The sequence below is a fragment of the Marmota monax genome, unplaced genomic scaffold (assembly GCF_021218885.2).
Source record: "Marmota monax isolate L192 unplaced genomic scaffold, Marmota_monax_Labrador192_F-V1.1 WCK01_AAM20220418_F8-fsc00007, whole genome shotgun sequence".
Taxonomy (NCBI): Eukaryota; Metazoa; Chordata; class Mammalia; order Rodentia; family Sciuridae; genus Marmota; species Marmota monax.
In genome coordinates, this window is record NW_026692781.1 from 12,856,971 (window position 1) to 12,880,070 (window position 23,100).

Consider the following 23,100-nt stretch of genomic DNA (forward strand, 5'->3'; position numbering starts at 1 on the left):
TCATGGAGTAAATATTATAAAAAGCAGCAGATAGGAAATAAATCTTGACTTCCTGAACTTAGACTTGAAAGTTAAACTTCCTGAAACTAGAGTAGAGAATTAAATTATCATGACAAGTTTGGCCACTGACTTGGCCTACTTTCCTAAGCCATTTATAAAGAGAAATGCCAGAGACATTCTAATTAACATGTTGTTTCAATTTGCATAGCTGCATGAAAAGCTGCTTACATAAAGCGATGAAGATGAAATGAGGTGATTCATAGCTAAAAAAATCAAATAACCACCTTCTACGCTTAGTACGGCCGATGTGGTCTTCTCTCCATAGCCATTGTGTACAATGCAGCTGTACAGTCCTTGGTCTGCCAGCTGAACATTGTATATGATAAGAGACTGAAGATTTCCATTTCCAGATTGTTGCACTCTCTCAGATTCCTCTATCTTTACGCCTTCATGAGTCCAGGTTACATCAACAGAAGATTCGTCTTCTAAAACACAGAGGAACTGAGCAGTGTCACCACAGTTTACAGTGAGGTCCTGAAGGTGCAGGAGAATCTTCGGTGCCTCACCCATGGACTCTTGAGCACATTTCTCAGACAACTCAGAGCTTTCTGCAATTTGTGAAAGGGACGTGGTATGGTGCAACTCTACATCTTGAACAGAGGCAGCTGTGTGGGCAGAACTTTGAGATACACTTTCAAAAACCTGCACTTCATATTCATATGATGATCCTTGAAATGACTTAACTTCCTTTTGGGATATTTTGCTCTCCTCATTTGTGAAAGAGGAATCTGCCACTGCCTGGTACTTGGTGGACTCTCTTACATCTTTCCCAGAACTTTGCCTATCTAGGGCTTGCACTGTATAATCAAGTGACAAGAAAAAGAAAAGAATATTAAGATCTCAACTTTGTCACTTGGCTAGGTTAGTAACATATAATAGCATGGAAGATGAAGATGAAAGGTGTCATTGTCACTTGGAAGCAGCATGCCAGATGCAGTATGGATGTCAGGATCACACAAAAAGAAAATTCATTCCCAGCGTTCCAGTCATGAGTGGTTGATGAAGGCTTATGCGGTTGCCATACAGTTCTGATTTCTTCCTTCTGTTGTCCTTGCAGCTAAGTGGAGTGACACAGTCTGTTTCCCCACCCCTCCTCTTTTTTTTTTTAACTGACTCTATTTGGGATACCATTTATTCTCCCTCCGTCATATGAACAATATAAAGCACATAGATCATTTACTGAGGCAAATTTGTTTAGAAAAGTGAAAAAAGTCAAGCCAAGTTGGTACCTAGAGAAATCATTACTGGTTCTCCAATGCACAGAACACACATGAGATTTAAGGTACATAGGTCGAGCCATGGTCGAGGACTTGGGGAGCCTTGTTGGGTGTTACTTTATTAGTAAATTACAGGCTGACTACAGTATTCAGTGAAACAAACAGCAGAGACTGTTGTTAGTAACAGTGGGACTAGAAGGTATGCAGCAAATCAAAGTCCTTGAAGCAAGATGGGCTTTACCTTTCGGAGTCACTGTGAGTGTAGCTGCACAAGTGGCTTCCCCAGCACTATTGGCTGCTTTGCAAGAATACTGCCCAGCATGCTCTGAGTAAGCATCAACTATAAGCAATAAAGCCATGCCTGTGGACTCCTCAAAATGGAAAACTACATCTTTTGTTGGTGGAATTGGCTGCTGATTATGAAACCACTGGATTTCTGGCTTGGGAACACCAGAAACCCTTGCATGAAATCTGACTGTCTCCCCGCTGTGCACCCTGAGGCTTGATAGAGGCTGGATGAAGATGGGCTTTTGGCCAAAGGCCTCCTTCTTAAATGAAATTGATGAAGAGACATGCCACAGGGAGTTTGATGTAACTTCTTCATATTTGCTAAATCCTGAAAAGAAGCATGCCAGTTTTTAATGTCTTTTCCCTGCACTGAAACCAAAACACGTTTGGAGTTGTCTAAAGATCTGTATCAAATTTCAACAACGAACTAAACTCCAGTCCAATCTTAATGCTTTGCCATTGGATGTCACCATGGAATCAAAGTCACACAAGTTCACTTCCACTCCCAGACAGGAAAGCTGAGACCCCAATTGGTTAAGGAACTTCATCATATTGTTTGAGAAAAGTGGAGTTCGGAAATGAGTTTAGGTATTCTTGTCTTTTCTTCCTCTGATTGTGAAACAACATTTTCTGTTTTTATTTATTATTATTTATTATTTTATTTATTATTACTTATTATTAAGAAAGTATCTCATTATAGTAAGTGTTTAAAGTTAAGGAACAAACATACATTTTCCTAAATCACTGTGTATTTGTGTATACCTAACACTACTTAGACTATATTCATTCAGAAAAAAATAGTCTGATGCATTAGCATGTTACCCTGTCTTTGAACTGAAGGAAGTATGTCTGCTGACAACTTCAGATCCCCAACTAACAGAAATGTGAATCCACTTTAATACCTGGCCACTCAACACTAGGCCTTCTTTGAGGGATGGTAAACACCTCCAGCTTGTGAACAGATGTGAAATTGTCTACTGTCACTCCTGTAAAATCATAATTGTGTCAATACAATGGGAGGGTAATGGCACTTCATTGATTTTTTTTTTTTTAATGATTCTCATCCCAGCTAAATGAAAAAACAAATATGCCCATTCTTTCAGCATCTCTTTCCCCTTTGGGACACAGGCTGATCAGGAGACAGAAAAGCTGGTGATGACAGTGACCAGTCACAAGTCTATGGGGAAAAAGCAGGCAAAATAAAAAATAATGGTCCCTGACTCATGGGGAGAAGGGGTAACTGAGGAGCCAGAGCACTGCATATGACATGGAAATAATTAGTTGAATTAAAAGAAAATGGTAGGACCAACAATGATTTACATGAAATATTTAGTAATTGTTACTGGTGCTGTGAGATTAGAGCTCTATCAAAATGTGGCCTTAAAGTGGCTTTACTCTACCTTCCAGTCTCAAGTTGGCTGTGCTTGACACTTGGCCCACAGTGTTGCTAGCAACGAAAGTATAACTTCCTTCATCTTCTGGGTAAGCTTCAGCAATTTCCAGTTGGTAAGTGTCTTCGAACTGAGTCATTCTAAAGAACCGAGATGGCTTGATTTTCTTGTCTTTGCTGTACCAAGACACTTTTAGATCTGTATCAAAAAGAAAAGTCAACATCTAAGTCCCCCAAATAAGTAAGTGTTAAATATTACCTGCAAACATAATATCAGACTAGAGACTGCATCATGCTTATTTAAGGACATTATACTTTTCCTTTGGACGGACTATAAATCCACTATTAAATGACTTCCTTTCATCTTCAGGAAGGAATCATGATTCTAGAAAAACCTGGCTTGCTCTATCTCACTGGTTTGAAATATTTAACATGATAGAATTTTAGTTATACTCTTTTGAGGCATTTGGAGATCATGTGGTGGATACAGACAGGAACACAATTTTGACGTATTTAGTGACCTTGAGAAAATCATGGTCCTGAAAAACAGTCATTGTGAATGACAGATTCGGGATTGTGGCTGTATTCTGAGACAGAAATAAGGAAAATCTCCACTTGCAGTTTTCACAGTGATCAATCAAAAAGACAGCTGAGAAAATCAACATCCTATAAAGTCTAAAGTAGACATTCTTGAAGGCCGAAGACAAAAATCTGTACTTTTTGTTATCAATGAACAGGTGTCAAAAGGCTCAGTTAAGCAAAATGTATGGCACAAATAATTGTACAGAAGAAAAAAATTTAAATTGAGAGAGACAGAGAGACAGACAGACACTGAGAGCTTCATGGAATTTGGGCACCTTAAAAATTAAAATTTTTTCCCAAGTAGCAGTTACAATAAAACTATTTCCATACATGTTTTGAGCCATCTTAATAGAAATACAAACCCAAATAAAGGATAAAATATTATTATACTGTTGTACTTTATGGTAATGTGCATTTTAAATTTAGGTGTTAAAATTAGGTTTAAATTGCCAGAATCAAAGCCATCTTGTTTTTGGAACTATCCCACTTCCTATCTCAATACCATCCATAGGAATCTTCTAACAACCCCATCCTTGGCCTTTTGGCAACAGTTTTGATCTATGAAGGTTACCCTCCTTCCTATGATGGTAGTTGTTTATAAACTACGGGTTCTCCTTTGAATGAAACATATTGGTTTGTTGTTCCAAGGTAAGTTAAAGAATGGAATCCTGACACTGCTCTGGGCCAGCTGTGTGACTTTGGCTATATCATTTAGCCTCTCTGATCAGTCTTCTCATTTGAAAAATGAGGAGTGCCACAATTCATTGCATAAAATGGCTGTGAGAATTAAATGACATAGCATGCATGAAAGGCTTTATAAGCCACTGGCACAAGTCATTCATTAGAATGAGAGTACCTAACATCACAGTGTCTTCAATTCCATGCCCAAAGACAAAGACATGTGACATAATTGGCAACACCATCACATGGAACTGCACAGCCATCCTGCAACTACTTAATATGCTAGGTGTGTTTTTAATCGCCAATGGAAATGGAAGGATGCAGAGTTCATTCATCCCTGTACAAGGTCCTCTGTTATTCCCACTGACAGTTTTTCCTTTGTGAACTGAAGGAGGACACACATGAACTGCCAACAGCAAATGAGCCAAAGGGCAAAACCTCCCTTGGCAATATACTTACTTCTCCCTTCTGACTCCCCTTGGGGAAGACTGGCCAGCACTCTCCATCCTACAATAGTAGCCTCTCCCCAGTCCCTCTTCAGTCTCGCCTCCTATATCTGTCCATTTCTCTGTTCCTTATCATAGTGTTATTTCTCAAAAACAAGCCTGATCATGTTACCCAGGAGTTTAAAAATCCTGCAGTGGCTCCTCAAAGTAAACAAGATAAACTCCAAAATCCTAAGCATAAAATACCAACACTATAGTATCTGGCCTTTGTCTTCTTTTCTAGCGTCCTTATCCTCTCAGGACATTGCTTTCCAACCATACTCAATCACTTGTCACTTCCAGTACACAAAGTGACTTTAGGAAGGTTCTCTCTGCCTGTAACACCATTGTGCCTGATGGTCTTACTTCTTCAATACAGCATCCTCTGACTATCTCCCAGACTGATGTGTGGACTTGTTGTAGCGATTACAACCTTGAGCTCCAGCTGCCCACACTCATCCCCTCACCTACAGCCTGTTCTGTGCACCCCCGGCACCTAGTATAACATCTCAACTGTAGGGATACAATAAATGTCAGTAGAATAGAAATGGAATAGATGCTCAAATGAACAATGGACATCCCTCACTACTAGTTACTTCATTTAGCTAGTCACTATCAGCCTCCAAATAAATGACACTAACTTGCAAGAAGCTAGCTGTAAGTTGTATTGTTTAAAAATTGAACTCTAGATAGGGCAGATGGGTGGGAGGGAAAGGAAGGAGGCAGGAGGTTAGCAAGGATGATAGCCATCATATCCAAAGTACATGTATGAAGACATGAACTGGTGTCAACATACTTTATATACAACCAGAGATATGAAAAAGTGTGCTGTATATGTGTAATAAGGATTGTAATGCATTCCACTGTCATTTATTTAAAATAAATAAATAAATAAAATAAAGGCAAAAAACATTTACTTTTCTAAATTTATCTTTGACCAGTAGGGGTCACCAGAGACCTGCCATAAATAACATTTTCACTGTGAGAAAAGCATCACCAAATGGCTTGGAACCCTATGACATGGTTCAGGAGTCCCCAGAAACACAAGACCAAGGCTTTTGAAAACTCAGTTTTATCCACTTCATAGAAGGCAGGACTGTGTTTACTCTTTTAGGTAATACCTAGTCAGGGTATATTGTGGAAATATTTTCAGACCCAGGGATGAATTTGTGATTTGGTAAGCTTTTGAAAGGGCATTTTATTTAATGAATTCAATATCTGTCATATAGAAAATATATCTACAAGAGGATACTTAACCCTGTACATGTATAAGAAACATTACCACACATAGGGAGTTAATGATCTCATGAATTTATAAGACTCATTCAAGCATTTAAAGGCATTAGTCATGCAGAAAAGACAGAATTCTTCTCTTTCTACCCCAGAATCTTATAGAAAGCTTAAAATATGTTTTTGCAACAGCTTCAAGGCAAAACTATATTTTTCTATAGACAAAAAATTTATATAAATATAGCTGAGATAACTATTACTACTTTGGATGATCTATATCTGTTTATATGAAAAGCTTTCTATAATATTCAATGAATGGGTAAATTATTTAGTGTAGTTTTAGTGAATCTAATTTTAAAATAATTTTTCTTTGTTGTATTAGTAGGATATTATCAGATCAGTCCTGATTTATTGATATTTAGTGTTTCTCAAACACTATGGCTCAATGACAGAAAGTCTCTAATCTTTGCCTGTGTTGCTCATCCAATACTAGACTTTTATGCATATACAGCCTCCATGTGGGTATAATAAAATGAATGCACTGAGCACCAGTCACTTGGCACTGTGCCTATTGGTGCTTTCTGTGTATTGTATTTTAATTATGATCATACAATCCACAGGTCCATTTGGTTTCCAGCTTACCATCTCCATCCTAGAGGAGGAAATCATTAGGTCAGAAGACTTATTGAAACACTAACTTGTTTGGGAAAATAGACCCTGGCAAGGTAGAGATTGGGTTATAAACTAATGGGAGAAGCATAATAAACAAAACAATAAAATTGATTAAGAGTACAGTGAGATACTTGAGCTCTGAAATTTCCCTTTAGTGTTGGTATACAAAAGCCAAGCAAATGAGGCAATGAGTTTCATTTAGGACAAATCAATAATTTATTCCTTTGATTTATCTCATCTCTATCTGTGTAATCATAACTGGTTTGAAATGGCTCTACATGTATTATTTCATTTTTCCAAAGTCAGACTTCTAGGGTGAGGGGAAGGGCTGATAATGTGTGAAATGTAAGCTTCAAATAAAAATAGAAGCAGTGAATTCTGAGTGATTTGTCTATGATGGCACTGGGCATTATACCAATTCAAGTCAGCTAGCTTAATCCTGGTAATGGGCTTCAGTGATTACTGTTGGTCACATAACAGTCATTCACTGTCCAAGCCAACCCTGCTATGGAGTGCCAGCTATGTACCAGGGTGCTATTCTTGAGTAAGGGTCTACACTTGTTCTCATGAGCTTACTTTCTAATAGGTTCCATGTTGCATGCACCAGGTTCCAGTGCTAGTTCGGTATCTCTCCCTCAAGAGATGAATATTCTAAGATTGAATGCAATAATATCCTCATTTGTGAGGGAAATAGAAACAGATAAACCACACATTTACTGAAGGTCACACATTGGAGCCAAGATTCAAATCCAGCCTCTCTGACCATTAAGCTCCCACTTTTGAACGCTATTGCCTTTCAAAGGAACAGATAATTCATACAGGATTGTTCATAGACTAAATAATGTCTTACATGTAAATGGACTATTTTTTGAAACACTTGCAGATATTATTATAATTAGTACAATAATAAGTATAGTTTTTGTCATTGTAATGTCTCAATCAGGGGATAAAAGTGCAGCTACATTCATAAGGGAACATGACATTTTTTGACGATTAGTGGAAAACACTGAGCTAATTTTTTTTTTTAACTGTGGTGAAAACACACACAATATGCACACACGAGATTTACCACTTTAACCATTTTTAAGGCTATACAACAGTAGTGGAAAATATTCATCTAATTCTTCATTCAATAATTCAAGTGAGCCTGCTAGATACCCATCAAGCTTCACATTATGCATAAGATGTTCGTGATAGAGGAAAAGGTGAGAGAGGATTTTCTTTCCTCTATAAATACTAGCAATGAGAGCTTTCGTGTATAAGCCTACCTGTCCCAGAAACTCGGCATTGAAAACGGGCTGGCCGTCCCTCAGAAGTGACGGTGTCCTGAAGTGGGGCAATAATGGCAGGAGGATAAACTGGCATTTCCTGATCAGGAGACACGACTTCTGGAACTAAACAAAAAGACCAAAGGTTTTGTCATGATTAATTCACCACACAGATCTCACAGAAGGGAGCATGCAGATTTATCTTCATTTATTTTGCAATGGAACACTTTCAAAGTTGGGTAGAATCTTTTACAAGTTCCAGATTGTAATTTAAATGCACTGGGAGAGCAAAGAATCTGGCTTGCGGGCTTCATTAGCAAGTAGCACTCCTACCTTCCACTGAAAGTGAAGCAGAGGTCGTGGCAACTCCGTAGTCATTCTTGGCTTCACAGGTGTAGACAGCAGCATCCTCTGGGAAGGCTTCAATGAGCAGAAGCATGTACTCCTGCCCATCATGAAGAAATTTGCACTTGAAGCCAGTGGAAAGCAGCTGTTCCTCCTTGTACCAGGAAATTTTGGGCTGTGGTCTGCCAGATATCACAGCACAGAAACGGGCAGGCTTGCCAGACTGCACAGTGACCGGCTGGAGCTCTTGCAGAATTTGGGGTGGTTCTGGAGCTGGAAGTAAAGGACAGAGACAGCCTATGAAAAAGTGTGAAAACACAGAGAGCACACAGGACTCTACACTCATTTGTTGCCAGAAGCAAAATTTTGGAATTGTGATATCTTTAAATTAAATATTAAAACATTATTTATTCTAAGCAGGAATTTCGCCCTCAAGTAGAAGGAATAGCTTCAGAAGATTTTTTTTTTTTTTAACATGGGATGGAGGGTATTGCTGAGAATGCAGTTTCTCACTATAACATGTTTATTTTAGTTCCTTGATGGTACATAACATTGAACGCCTAAGATAATTCTAGAACAACTTCTATGAGCTACTTATTTTTAAAAGTCATTTGGAGCCAGGTGCAATAGCGCACATCTATAGTCTTAACTTCTTGGGAGGCTGAGGCAGAAGGATTACAAGTTCAAGGTCAGTCTTGGCAACTTAGGAAGACCTAAGACCAAAATAAAAAATCAAAAGGGGCTAAAGGTATAGCTCAATGATAAAGCACCCCTAAGTTCAATCCATAGTATCAATTAATCAATCAAATAAAAGTCATGCAATGGGGCAGCTCATTCCATTCAGGTTTATTTGTTTTGCAAGGATTTGTGTATATATCATTGTTAGTTCACTATAAACAGGTGCCAGTGAAATGCAATCAGTATGTATTGAAAGAATAAATGAATATTATTTCAGATCTAGTTAAGCTCAATTAAGTGATTTTACAAAAATTTCTGTTATGTTACTTAAAGCTTATTCTCAGTGTTGAATGAGCAAGCGGACCTGGGCAGTTCGCAGAACCCAGACAAAGGGAGAGAGGACTTTTACAAGGCCGGTTTCTAACACTACTATAGAAAAGAACTTTTACTTCATGTCTCAGCTTCTCCACCACTAATACAGAAGTAAAAACTGGATATTATGACCAGTTGGTCTTTTAGGAACCCAGGAAAATGGTTGGTAAATGGTTCACATTTGTGAATCTTGAGTGTTCCTGTGTCTGACTTATGGGTATTGTGTTCAAGATAGAGCCCAGGATAGGGATGGGAGGAAGGTTCTATTTTTCCTCTGTGTATCTAGATTAGCCTTCAATCTAGACCAGTCTCAAATTCAGCAATAAGGATTCTAATGAAGAAAGCAGAGGTCTAATGGTACCCGCCTGAGGACAGACTGCTCTCAGGCTCTGCCAGAGTGCTTGGTAGTATGTGGAACTTGAACCTCTGATCTTAGAGCTTGAGGCAATAAGGACCTAGATCCATAGTATCTGTGGCTCTGGACCCTCCCACAGTCTCAAAGGGAATCTTAGGATTCTCCCAGATTCTTCACACCAGAACCTGGAAATGTCTCTATCACCTGTTTAATGTTGGTATTGGTACTTAAGCACTTGGGACAGAGAACTAAAACACTTTAATGCAGTATTTAGAATCATATGTGGGACATATAATAATTGACACACAGTGGACATTCAACAGCATTGATCAATCAAAAGAGGATATGGCCTTTAGGTGCTTCCTGGAAATGACCTCTCAATAATACTTGTAATAGCTACCCTCCCTTTCCCAGAAGTATAGTGTGAAAATAAATGTATCTTCAGTCATACAAGTGCCATGGATTCTTTAGAAACTGCCCAGGAACTACCAGAACTTCAGTTACTTAAAAGAGAGGATTACTCCAGATGGATCCATATAATTGGTTAAATCTCTACTACGTACCATTGACATAAAGAGTCACAGAACTCCGGTTCCTTCCTGCCACAAAGGTGTATTCACCCGAATCACTCAGTCTGGTCTCAGAGATAAACATACGGTGGATTCTTCTCTCTACCACATATTGGTGTCGTTCTTGGATTTGGAAATTAATTTCAATGCCATCTTTGTACCAATGGGCATCTACATCGTCTTCATTGACCTCAAACTCAACTACAGCACGCTGTTTCTCAATGACCTGTTGATAGAGTAACAAAAAGAAAACTGAAATCTGATCTAGTTTCCTCTTATTTCTAAAACTGTTGATTCGACAAGCATACAAAATCTGTACATTATAAGTTGGCTGATTATGTAATATTCTAATTTTTCCTGCCTAGTCTTTGACAAATGCTACCCAAACTTCTTTTGTAGAGAATCATGTTTATACCTGCACTAATGAGGGAGGCTGTCCAGGGAGACAATCATTTCATCTTTAAATTTTTGCTTCTTAATTAATAATAAAAAAGTAATGACATATTACACTGGGGACTTTCAATTATTTATAGAGCTCTTTGAAGTCACTATTCAACTTGATTTCATATTATATGAACAATAACTTGGCAAGCTAGGTCAGAGTTATTATCTTTGCTTTAAAAGTAAAAAAAAAAAAAAAAAGGAAAAACAGCAACAAGGTTCAGAATTGGAAAATAAAGACTAGAAGACATTCAGGTGATCTGAATCCTCATTGAAAGCTTTTTCACGATGGCCTAAGGTCTTTGGATAAGCAATATGGTGAAGTTGAACTCAAAAGGTATTTCTCTGAACACATTCCCTCCATTGCATCACTTGGGAAGACTGGTACCCATGAGGACCAACTCTGCAAATACAGTAGAGAGCAAAGGTGTTTGCTCAGCATCCTTAAGAGGAGTCCAGTGCTGCTCAGACTGGAATTCCTCACAGAAAGAGTTCTCAGCACTAAATCCTTGCACACCTGCCTCTCCCTAGATAGAAACCCGAGAATTTTCTACCTCATTTTAAATTTCCTTAATTCTAATTGATGTCTGAACATCATAATTTAAATTTTAGTTCATTTCTGGTTGGTGTTGCTCAGCAAGTGGCCACTTGTTACAGTGAGGTCTCTACAGATGCTCTAATTAAAGTACTTAGACAGCTGCTAAGGACACACATATTCCCCAAGTGAGTAGAAATTATGACTAAATTGGTGTCAGCATAAGAATCTAAGCCAGCAGGGATGAGCTGATTTTAATCTTTAAAAGACTGTGGCTAGAAAATGTAGACATCAAACAAACAAAAAAAAGAAAGAAAGAAAATTTAGAAATCAAAAATTAAAATATAAAACTATGGATTAGGTACTATTGATAATGTCTCATAAAATTCAGCTTGTAGACAATACCTGAACCTCCTTTTTAATACTTCGAATGCGAACATCCCTGCCCTCTACAAAGAGGTTAGCAGTGGACATGTTGCCTCCTGCTACCACTGTGTACTGGCCGGCGTCGGACATCCGCGTGGATGGGATCAAAAGGCGGTGGACATATTTCTCCTTCTGAATCTTTATTCTGTGGATGAAATGTAAATTGGAGCTTAATGTATGTGATTCAAAAGAAACAGCATTACTGGGATACAATAAGACAAAATTACTAACCTCTCTGCAATCTGCAGTTCTTGGCCATCTTTCATCCACTGTACAGTAATGTCAGGTTCAGAGACTTCACATTCAAACATGGCTCTCTTTTTCTCAAGAACCTTAATGTCCTTAATGTGTTTCCTGAACTCTATATGACGAGCTGGAAAATAGCATGTAAAAAAGTTGACCATTTTAACAGCCTTACTGATATGTAATTCACATGCTATAGAATTCACTCACATAGAGTACACAATTAAATGGCTCCCAGTGTATTCAAATTCAGAGTTGTGCAACCATCACTATAATTTTATAACATTCTAATTTCCCCCAAAAGAAAACAGGTACCCCTTAGCTATCACCCCCATACTCTTCCCACTCTCAATAGATTTGGGTATTCCGGACATTTCATATAAATGGAATTATATAATCTGTGGTCCTTTGTGGCTGACTACTTCTTCCACTTAGTGTAAATTTTTCAATATTCATCCACATTGTAGAACACATCAGTACTTCCTTTTCATTGGTAATTAATATGCCACTGTATGGAAGTACTACCTTTTATTTATCTCTTTATCAATTGATGGACTAACATTTTATACAGTAGGTTTTATCTTTTTTTTCCCCTATTACTATGACACTTATAAAGCCATACCTTCCACATAAAGTGTGGCTGTCGAGGTTGCTTTTCCAGCCACAAATGTGTAGTCAGCAGCATCTCCAAAGTGAACATTCCTGATGTTCAGTGAGTGTGTGAGCTTTTTGGTTCTCATCTGGCACCTGTCAGTTGACTTGATTTCCACACCATTCTTTAACCATTTGTAAGAGATGCCTTCATAGTTTACTGTCACCTCAAAGGTAATGGTGTCTTTTTCTTCAGCATTGATGTCCTTTAGCATGGATGTAATCATGATTGCTGCAAGGGGGAAAGGGAAAACACCCAAGGAGACTTCACGTAAATACGATGTGTGTGGTAACAGATGCACCATGAAAACTTGATATGTTATTAGTATGTCTGTTGAACAGATTACAATGCAGAGACAGGAGCTTTGATGTCTTCCATATCCTGTACAGGACAATGCCAACTTCGAGAGGAGCAGAAAGATGAAGTGATAGACAATGAAGCATCTTTCTGAGTAGCCTTTCAAAGCTACTATAATTGGGAAATTTTATCCTGGTGGGGGTGCTAGCACCTAACAGTGTGAACACACACTAGATATGTCAGTCAAGTTTTTTTAATTTTTTGAGTAGAGTAAATGTTGGGTAAGGAAAAGTCTAGGATATGAAATAATAATGAGTCCACTGAATATGTGCATTTAAATATATATATATACACACACACACACATATACATACATACATATATGTATTTTTGTACTTACGAGTCACTGTCAGGGTGGCACTGACTTGGTCATTGCCACAGACAAACGTGTATTCTGCTGAATCTTCTGTGCTGGTGTTCATGATGATGAGCTGGTGGAGTTTTCCCTGCACAACTATCTTGAACTTTTCACTCATCTCAATTTCCACTCCATTCTTCAGCCACATGGAAGGGACATTGAAGTGGGACACCTCGCATTCAAAGGAGGCAGTTTTGGTCTCAGGTACCTCAATGCTTTTCATGGTTTTTGTGATGTGTAATGCTAGGGAAAATGAGAGAGAGCACTTCAGTTAATATATTTTATTTTAAAATTAAATGAAACAAAACAAATGGTAGGTAGAATCATAGAGCAGTGGGGCTGCCTAAAAACTTACTCTCCACGAACAACTTTGCCTTGCACTCCAGTTGCCCCACCACAGCTGTATATTCCCCAGCGTCTGAGGGGGCAATGTTTTGCAGCATCAGCTTGTGGACCTTCCTCTCTGAGACCAGTCTGTGCTTGTCACTTGGCTTAATCTCCACATTCTTATGGAACCATTTTACTGGAACCGTGTCATGGGAAACACTGACTTCGAAGGCAACAGTGGTATTTTCCAAGGCAGTGACATCCTTTGGCTTTTTAATGATCTTGACAGCTAGTGAAGATAGAGAAATTCAGTGATAGGGTTAACTTAATGGTAATCATGAATTACTTCCTTGTAAATTGTTTCCAAGTCAACTTACTCTCAACATGCAGTCTGGCACTGGCTCCCAGCCTTCCAAGCTTGAAGCCATAGACAGACTCATCCACGATGGCACAGTTTTTAATTCTCAGAGTGTAAATTGTTCCTTTGACTGAGATATCATACTTGTCATTGGATTTCAGCACAACCCCATTTTTGATCCACTGGACACCCTTGACATTAGGATGTGTAAGCTCGACGGTAAAAACAGCATCCTGTGTCTCTGTCACTGTGAGATTCTTCAGAGTCTTCTTAATTTTGACAGCTGAAGATGAATTAATGATCGGTTTAGAAAATATTAAAGAACAGCAAGGAAAATAAGTCCTGAACAAGACGATTACCCAGTCATCTTACAAAACAATGGTTACAAAAATTTTGCAGTATGCAGTTCCTCATTCTAAAAGATTATTTAGGGAAACATGGGATTCAGTTGGACATGACATTTTGCAATGTTTTTCTATGTTTGAAATATAGACTGGGATGAAATTTGCATAACCATATACTAATAGCTTAATAGACTGACTGGAGAAGGATGAAAGAGAAATGGGGAATCAGTGTCTGATTTAATTACTTCACAGAGCCTATGAAATAGCTTTATCTCATCACATAGACACATTTGATATGGCTCAGAAGGAAAGTTCAGAGAATTTATAATGTTTTTATGAAATGAAGATTCATATCATCCAAAATGTTTATACCACTTGACTTCTAAAATAACAGTTAAGAAAGCAATATGATTTGGAAAAGATAACTCTGTTATATCACTGACCTTCAACTTTGAGTTTGGCAGATGTTTGGGAAGTGGCCACCTTATAGGTATATTCTCCAATGTCATCTAACTTGGTGGCAGCAATAACAAGTCTCCTTTTGTGGCCATCAGATTCACTTCTGATGTTGTTGCTGAGTGGCAGGTGTTTGCCATCCCTCAACCATTCACCTTCAGAATCAGGGTTGGCAACTTCACATTCAAATATAGCTTCCTGGGATTCAGCTACAGTCTGATCTGTGAGTGGCTTGGAGATTGCCCCACCTTGGGAACAAGAGAAGTACACGTGAGTTCTTTTAAAGTATTTATAGAATAAAGTAATGTTTGTGCAATTTAAAATCAAACTTTGAAACACGATTTTGAACACTGTGAAATGTCTAATGAGATTATTTTTACCCATATTTAGAAGCTATCACAGAAATCTCTTATTCTACATATGCATGACTAATAACCAGAGAATATACTGGAATCAGAACAGTTTTGCAAAGGAAAAGCAACTGATAAAAATATAGAATTCTGAGAATCATAATGCACAGCACACAAGTTGAATGACCTTTAACTGAGTTCCTTCTTCTAAACATTGTATTTGGTCCCTGTGAGGAATATTTCCTGGAAATATGACTGATATTTGGTTGGGAACATTTTGCTAAACAAAATGTTCAAGTCATTAATGCTTTTATAGGATTGAGGACTCCTGTATACTAAAAATCAATGTGTTGACAAATGTCACCTCTCCCAAACAGTTTCTTCCACTGCCTCTTCCATCATCATCAGAAATAATTGCTTTAACAATTCAGTTGCTTATGTAGCTTATGTATCTGTTCCCCTCTAAAATTTGAGTTCTTCAGGAAAAAATATCATAACTCACTCATTTTCATGTCCTGAGCTTCTAAAAGTACCTGGCCTATGGTAGGCACTTTAAAAATGTTGAGTGAAATCACCAAAGAACTCATAGTTTTTTCCTTGTTTTCACACACTTAAAAACATGTAGTTTACATTAAACATATCAAAGTGCAGAAGTTGAGATTTTGTTGTATTGTATTTTTATGGTCAAATCTCAGAGGAAATCTTATGATGTAATAAAGCATAAATTATTAAACTTTCATACCACTTTTACTATCTAACTTGCTTATATACCAAGTGGCATGGACCACACAATTTAATCTGAATGTAGTATTTTAATTCCTCTGTGATTAAATTATAACAAACCAAAAAATTGATGATGATTTCTAGTTACTGTTGAAAACTAGTTTATGCATTTGATCTTTCATTTTAAAGCTAAGCATCTCTGATGAATGGGACTGGTATTATTCCTACTCATGTCATAAAAGATAAACAGATATGCAGAGTTGTGTTAACATGCATTCATTGGGTGCATAAAAAGTATGAAGGAAATAAGAGAAATGAAGTTTAAAGAAGCAAGAGTTTATTTCCTAAAATAAGGAAATAAACCTTTACAGTAGGAAAGTTTAAATAAAACTCAATTGGGTAAACCTTTATTGATTGTAGGTCATGTGGAGTACACAGAGAAGAGAAAGAAGTCCAGATTTAAGGGGTTTATCTTATGAGTGGGAAGAGGAAACAGGGAATAAGACAAGTATTTAACAAGGGTCAAGTGATCCTGGAGTCAGAGGAGAAAGAGATCCTATTCCAGCAAGGAAACTGAAGGAGGTTTTACAGAGGAGTGAGGTAATGTGAGATAAGCCCTGGTGAACGTTTGGCATTTAGGCTGGTGGGGGAAATGTTGAGGGTACTCGAAATCTATGTGAGTAGAGACATGGAAGTGGAAAATGGATGGGAATTGGGGGAGAATTGGGCAACAATTGCTTAAATGAAAACAGACTGTCCACAGAAGAGATAAAGTGAAGCAAAATGTGTACCAACCTGCCACTGTAAGTTTTCCAAATGTCATATTTTCTCCAGCATAAAATGTATATTCTCCTTCATCATCTTTCATCATGTTTAGAACTGTCAATTTGTATATCTTCCCATGAGCTTCAATTTTATATTTAGAACTGGGTTTGATTTCCTTGTCCTTAAAATTCCATAAGACATCGATTCCTGAGTGGGATAGCTCAACCTCAAAGACCACGTTCTGAGTTTCTGTGCAGGTAAGGTCATGAAGACCTCTGATAATTTTAATTTCTAGGGAAAAATTAAATAACAAATTGGTTGTTATCATAGTTTGAAAGTAGAATGCTTAAAATAATGACTGAATGAAATAACCCTTACTTTCCACAGAGAGGTCACAGCTGGTTTCAACTCTGCCAACCATCAGCTTGTAAGGTCCTTCGTCTGAAGCATGAGTTCGGTTAATCACAAGTCGCTGCTTAGTGCCTTTGACAATGGCTTGTACACGGTCATCGGGCTTGATCTGTTCATCGTTCACATACCACTTAACAGAAGTGACATCAGGGACTGAGACTTTACATTCGAGCACAGCCTTGGTACCCTCGATCACGTTGACATCTTTTAGAGGTGTTATCACATCAACGCCTGCAAAAGCAGACAAGGATTAAAAAAAAAAAAAATTATGATCAGAATTTTGTTTAAGATGTCTTCTCATTAAAGTTCTTTTTCTCACATGTTAATGTAGCCATGAAACTAGAGCTGGGGTGTAGCTCAGTATGTGTGCGATCCCAGGCTCAATTTCTAGCATTGCAAAAATGAAATGATATGCAAAAGTATATAAGTAACACTCACTATAGACTGAGACACGTCCACTGGTGGAGAGTCCAAGGGAAGGAATGGTGAAGGAGTAGTTTCCAGCATCTTCCTTGGTCATGTCTTCAATGAGCAGCATGTGGGACTGTTTGTCAATCACGATGTGAACTCGGTCACTGTGCTGGACTTCTTGGCCATCTTTCATCCAGATGCCTTCCACATTTTCTAAGGAGACTTTAACTTCAAGCTGGACAATGTCACCCTCGCAGACTTTTTGATCACTAAGTCCTTGTAGAATAGCAATGGGGCGGGCTGTGAAATATTGAGCAAAAAAGAACATCATGATTATTTTGTTCGATCAACCATCATGAGCTTACTGATGGCTGATGGGAGTGGGAAGACTTACGTTTCATTTTAAGGTGACAAGTTGTCTTTTTCCCATCAATAACAAAGCTGTATTCTCCCTGATCCTCTTTGGTTACATCCTTGACTGTGAGGTTCTGACGTCCTCGGCGAGATGTGATTGTGTATTTGCCATTGGATTTAAGCTCCACACCATTATGATACCATTTCCCTTCTATATTTTCTGGGGACACGATACACTCTAACTCTCCTGAAAATGATTCTGGAACTTCTATGTCCTGAAGTTCTTTGACAAACTCCACAACAGCACCTGAAGTATAAGATAAGAGTAAACTGATTTCTCTGGAGAGTTCTATATCAAGACTTAGGATAGAGACAATGCCCTGTATAGCTTTTCTTTCTCCCATGCTATCAGGAATATTTCTAATATTTGCCTGCTAACAGACTGAAAATTTTTCAACAAAAGGAGTTATTTTAATTTTATATTATTTTTGAAAGCAGAGTTATATTTCATAGAATTTTTAAAGTGAAATATCAAAGTAATATTGCTTTAAAAAAAAAACCCTACCATCAATATTCTTAATAGGGATATAAATTCATGATTCTTGCTAAGAAGCTTATGGCTGATTCTCAAAGAAATTATATTTTCATGAAAGTAAAATTGCATAACTAATTTTGTCACAAACCAAAGGTGACTTTACAACTTAAGTAAACAATGACATCATTATTTTCTACCTTCAACAATAAGTTTTGCTGTTGTTTTGACATTTTCATCTTCTACAAGAACACAGCTGTAGTCTTCAGCATCAGAGGAGTCAATGGTCAGCACAGAGAGGAAGTGGACCTTTCTGTCTGAGTGCATCCTGTATTTATCTCCTTCATGCACCTCCATGCCATCTTTATACCATTTCACTTTGACAAATGGCTCTGAAGTTTCACACTCAAACGTTGCCATGGTGTCCTTTTCCTTAGCAAAGACATCTTGTAATTCCTGTGTGAAAGTGATCAATTGCTTGGCTACAAGGGGGGAGAAAAAAGCACATTATGTTAAATTTATAATATGAGCAATAGGAAAAGAAAACTTTAAAACTATGCTATTGGATATTCATGGACACATAGAGGCAGGTCCATTAAATGAAAGATTTTCAAATTACCTTGGACAAGTAAGAATGCATGACTTGAGGTTTCTCCAGCTATATTGACAGCTTTAACCATGATGCTGGCTGAGTCCTCGGCAGTCACATCTCTTATGACCAATTCACAAACATTGTCCTCTGGCCAGTACCAATAGATTCGGTCAGATCGCTCGATTTTCACACCATTTTTGTACCATTCACATTCAGGGTCTGGTTTCCCCACAACTCTGACCCTGAAGTGTGCATCAGATCCTTGACCTACTGTTTGACTCTGGATTCTTTCAAAGATTTTGGGTGCCTCCATACTAGGGCTAAGTTCAATTCTATCAGGTTTAAATGTTGGAATAGTGATTTTGCCTTCTTCCGCAAGGGCTTTCTTCTCCTCTTCAGTTAACTCTTTGGTCCAGTGGAGAAGTTCATCTTTCGTCTTCTTCAGGAGTTCTTCATAGGATTCGTCCTTCTTCCGAGACTTGAGCTCCACGGCTGTGATGGCTTCATAATATCCCTCCTCAGTTCTGCGCTTGAATTTACTGCGTAGCTCTTCCGACTCCTCAGATACTTTTTCATGGGTGATTCTTTCTGCCCTCTTCAATCTCACGATTTCTTTGGTTTCGCTCGTGTCGACAGGTCGATCTACCTTTTGTACTTCAAACTGAAGTTTTCCAGGTTCATGAACCTGAAACTCAGGCTTTGGTTCAGGAGCTCGCCTAAGGACAGACCTGAAATCTTCCCTCTGTTGGATCTCAAGTTTCACTTTATGCTCTATCACACCTTCAGGATTTTCTGCCGTGACCTTGACTTCACCTGTATCATATGATTTGCAGTCCACTATGTCCAGATAATGAATGCCATCATAGCGAACTCTGAACCGTTTGCTTTTGCGAATGAGCTGTCCGTTGAGGTACCAGTTGACCTTGGGCTGAGGGTAGCCTGTTACTCGGCAGCGGAATCTAGCTGTCTCCCCTTCAAGCACTCTTACTGGCTCTGGGAACAAGACGATGTCTGGCTTTTGCTTTTCCTTTTGATCTGTTGTTACACCTGTAAGTGCACCTTCATGAGCCATTCTCTCTAATTCCTCAATTCTCTGCAGGCCTTTCCTCCCCTCAGGCAACTGAGATTCTTCCACAAGACTTTTCTCATCTTTAACGATAAGGGTAGCAGATGTGTGATCTGTTCCATATTTGTTAGTGGCTCTGCAAGTAATGACGCCACTGTCTCTATTATATGCAACTCCATAATCAAGACTGCAGTACCCAAATTCATTGATCATACGGAGCCTGTTGGCTGCTTCCAGGGGCTTTCCATCATGAAGCCACTCCACTACCATTGTTGGGTCACCAATCGGTGTTAGTCTGCATTCAAAATGGGCAGGTCCGAAGCGCTTAAGTCTTAGGGAAGTGAGTTTTTTCTTGAAAAAAGGTTTCTGTTGTTTCTCTTTGTCATAGAGGTCACCTTCTTCCCACTGCTCTTGACCATATCGCAAATGGAGGGGCTCCAGTTCTGGGGCTGCAATCTCCTTTGCTCTATATGTCCCACGTGGAATGATTAATTTTCTCTCTGGTTCAGGCTCTGCAAACTCAACTTCAACATTTACTTTGCACCTTGTGGTGTCTCGGCCAGCCTTATTAATAGCAGTTGCAGTGTACCAGGCAGAGTCTTGGCTGACAGTGGAATCGATTTTAAGGGCAGCTTCTCCCTTGGTTCCTTCAATCCTATAAAAAGTGAAAAAAAAATGTCAATAATATAGAAGTAGTATTACTTCCTTGGTTATTGAACTTGCACAATAAGCTTAATTGTTGTATTTTCAAACAAACTTGCCTGATTCTTGGATATTTATGAGGTACGATGATGTCACTGTTTTTCAACCATACGATGTCAGGGTTGGGGTTACCAGTAGCTCTGACTTTCATTTCAAGCAGGGAGCCTTCCTTGATGTTGACATTTTTCAGTTTTTCCACAAATGCTGGTTTTACCTGATGTTCCACAGCTGAAAGAGGAAGGTCACGATTTAGAATTGAGGAGGGCTGTTTACAATCCAAGAGATGAGGTGGTTTCTTTGTTTTTATTTTATTTACCTTCCACAGTTAAAATCACTGAAATTGAAGATTTCCCTGCCCTATTTTGGGCAACCACAGTCCATTCCCCAGAATCACTGGGAGTTGCAGGAACAATAATGAGTGATTGGGTACCATCTTCTTTAATGACTACCTTATGGGTATAGTCATTGACGACTTGCTGGCCTGTTTAAAAAAATACGTACATACAAAAACAGATTTAAAATAAATTTTTAAAGTTCTTGGACACACACACACTAGCCTTTTTGTGTGTTTAATAATTCATTGAACAAAACTAAACTTACCATTATGAAACCAGAATGTTTCTGGCATAGGTCTACCCACAACCTTTAAGTCAAATCTGGCAGTTTGTCCTTCTAAACACTTGAAGGAAGCAGGTTTTAACACAAAGACTGGCTTATACAGTCTCTCAAGTTGTGACTCGTCTGTTTCCTCCAGCCTACGTCCCGGGGACATTCTTGCAGGGGACATCCGTGCAGGGGACATTCTTGCAGGGGACATCCGTGCAGGGGACATCCGTGCAGGGGACAGGCGTATAGGAGACCTACTCACTGAACGTGGAGAGACAGACCTGAAAAATCAAGGCAAAACAGAATATTTTCACAAAACATTTAGAAAATTCAGCAAAATAATAAACAATTTTCTCTTATTTGGTAAGGTCATTTTAGAATTTACTTATTGTGTGTACCTTAAAAGTACCTTAAATTCATTGGGATCCAAAAATAGAATATATAATTAGTCTCCAAATTATGTGGGTTTTTTTCCCCGTATAGTCTTATTCCTGGTCAGTAATCATTCAACACATCTAGACACTCAGGCTCAAAGTCTTGAAACTATCCTTATTACTGTCTTTTCCTCACCATCTGGATTTAATTAGTCAACATACCTTCTTGGTTCAACTACTAAGACATCTTAATTGATTAATTGGTTAAATAAACTAATGAATAAGTTTATGGGAAAAGAAAATATACTATTTTATCTAAAGGAGGAAAACAGAAATTACATTTAAAAACCAAACCAAACCATATTTACATATTGTAGCCAAACCAGGCTGGATTTATAATCCTGGCACAACCACTAACAGCTAGGTGAACTAAGGCAATCTGCAAAGGTTCCCAGAGTCTCAGTGTTCCAATTTATAAGAAAGCATTAATAATGCCTACATTGTAGGGCTATTGCATGAATTAAAGATAACATCTATGAAGATCATGTGTTAAATAAATAAGAGCTATTGTGATATTAGGTATAAGCACTAAGAAAATGAATAGCATGGTACACTAATGAAATTATTTGTTCATTCCACATAAGTGCAAGAAAGAAGAACTCTAGACAGTTGTCAGTATTTGCCAATGGTACATTTCTGTGTGATCTCAGCCATTTGCTACTGGGATGTTTGGTGTTTAAACACAATTTACACACTAAGCAACTCAATTCCCTACAAATCTCACCTGATTCTGCTCATGGGTTCTGGTGTGGGTATGTAAGTTGGAGCTGAAAGTGGTGCTGCAGGCTCTACATACAACTTTCCTGAGCAAATTGCATTTCCTTTAATATTGCTAGCAAATGCAGTATAGATTCCTTCATCTTCTGGAAGAACAACAGGTATACGCAGACTAGCTCTGCCATCTTGTAGAAAGTCCATCTGGTATCTTTCTCCATGTTTGATACGCTTGCCATCTTTGTACCACGCAATCTGCCAAGAACACCAAGCAAATGTTAATGAAATTTGGATAAAATAGTTGTAGTGTAACTTATCTGTATCATTATTGTAGCATGGAGGTTTGATAAGTATTTATATTCTACCTTGGGTAATGGATATCCAGACATCTTGCAATGAAAAGTGACACCCATCCCTTCTAGAATTCTATAATTCTTGATTCTTAATTCAAATCCTGATTCAATGGCTTCAGATTCAGAAATATCAACTGCCATCTTTTCTTCTCCATCTTCTTCAAGAAGTTCTTCTAATGTAGTTTTTATTATTCTGTATTCAATTTCTTTAATGAGTCTCTCTTCAAAAGAAGAAATATGGAATTCCTGTGCAGTAGAAACATGATGTGTTAGAAAGACATATCCTCACTGATAGAAATTCTTTAAAGTTGTGTATTAGTTTCTGTGTTAAGGAATGATTGAAGTTTTGTTTTGTTTTGTACCTCCATTTTAAATAAAATTTATGTTTTTATTTAAAA

The 23,100-nt window shown here is 38.1% G+C and overlaps 1 protein-coding gene across 50 annotated transcripts in view; it reads right to left on the reverse strand.

Annotated features, from left to right (window-relative positions):
- Nucleotides 1-23,100, reverse strand: part of Ttn (titin) — a 266,741-nt gene that overhangs the window by 216,379 nt on the left and 27,262 nt on the right. For all 50 annotated transcript variants that reach the window (XM_058580253.1, XM_058580254.1, XM_058580267.1 and 47 more), the window contains 22 exons: nucleotides 22,715-22,948; nucleotides 22,360-22,604; nucleotides 21,196-21,482; nucleotides 20,912-21,076; nucleotides 20,655-20,823; nucleotides 18,855-20,548; nucleotides 18,436-18,717; nucleotides 17,744-18,010; nucleotides 17,377-17,649; nucleotides 16,906-17,169; nucleotides 16,558-16,818; nucleotides 14,677-14,937; nucleotides 13,909-14,172; nucleotides 13,560-13,820; nucleotides 13,187-13,447; nucleotides 12,460-12,720; nucleotides 11,826-11,967; nucleotides 11,574-11,739; nucleotides 10,187-10,418; nucleotides 8,207-8,491; nucleotides 7,874-7,999; nucleotides 2,966-3,154 (listed from right to left, as the gene is read on the reverse strand). In XM_058580253.1, coding sequence (XP_058436236.1) covers nucleotides 2,966-3,154; nucleotides 7,874-7,999; nucleotides 8,207-8,491; nucleotides 10,187-10,418; nucleotides 11,574-11,739; nucleotides 11,826-11,967; nucleotides 12,460-12,720; nucleotides 13,187-13,447; nucleotides 13,560-13,820; nucleotides 13,909-14,172; nucleotides 14,677-14,937; nucleotides 16,558-16,818; nucleotides 16,906-17,169; nucleotides 17,377-17,649; nucleotides 17,744-18,010; nucleotides 18,436-18,717; nucleotides 18,855-20,548; nucleotides 20,655-20,823; nucleotides 20,912-21,076; nucleotides 21,196-21,482; nucleotides 22,360-22,604; nucleotides 22,715-22,948 — 6,589 coding nt within the window. The remainder of the gene's footprint in view (nucleotides 1-2,965; nucleotides 3,155-7,873; nucleotides 8,000-8,206; nucleotides 8,492-10,186; nucleotides 10,419-11,573; nucleotides 11,740-11,825; nucleotides 11,968-12,459; nucleotides 12,721-13,186; nucleotides 13,448-13,559; nucleotides 13,821-13,908; nucleotides 14,173-14,676; nucleotides 14,938-16,557; nucleotides 16,819-16,905; nucleotides 17,170-17,376; nucleotides 17,650-17,743; nucleotides 18,011-18,435; nucleotides 18,718-18,854; nucleotides 20,549-20,654; nucleotides 20,824-20,911; nucleotides 21,077-21,195; nucleotides 21,483-22,359; nucleotides 22,605-22,714; nucleotides 22,949-23,100) is intronic.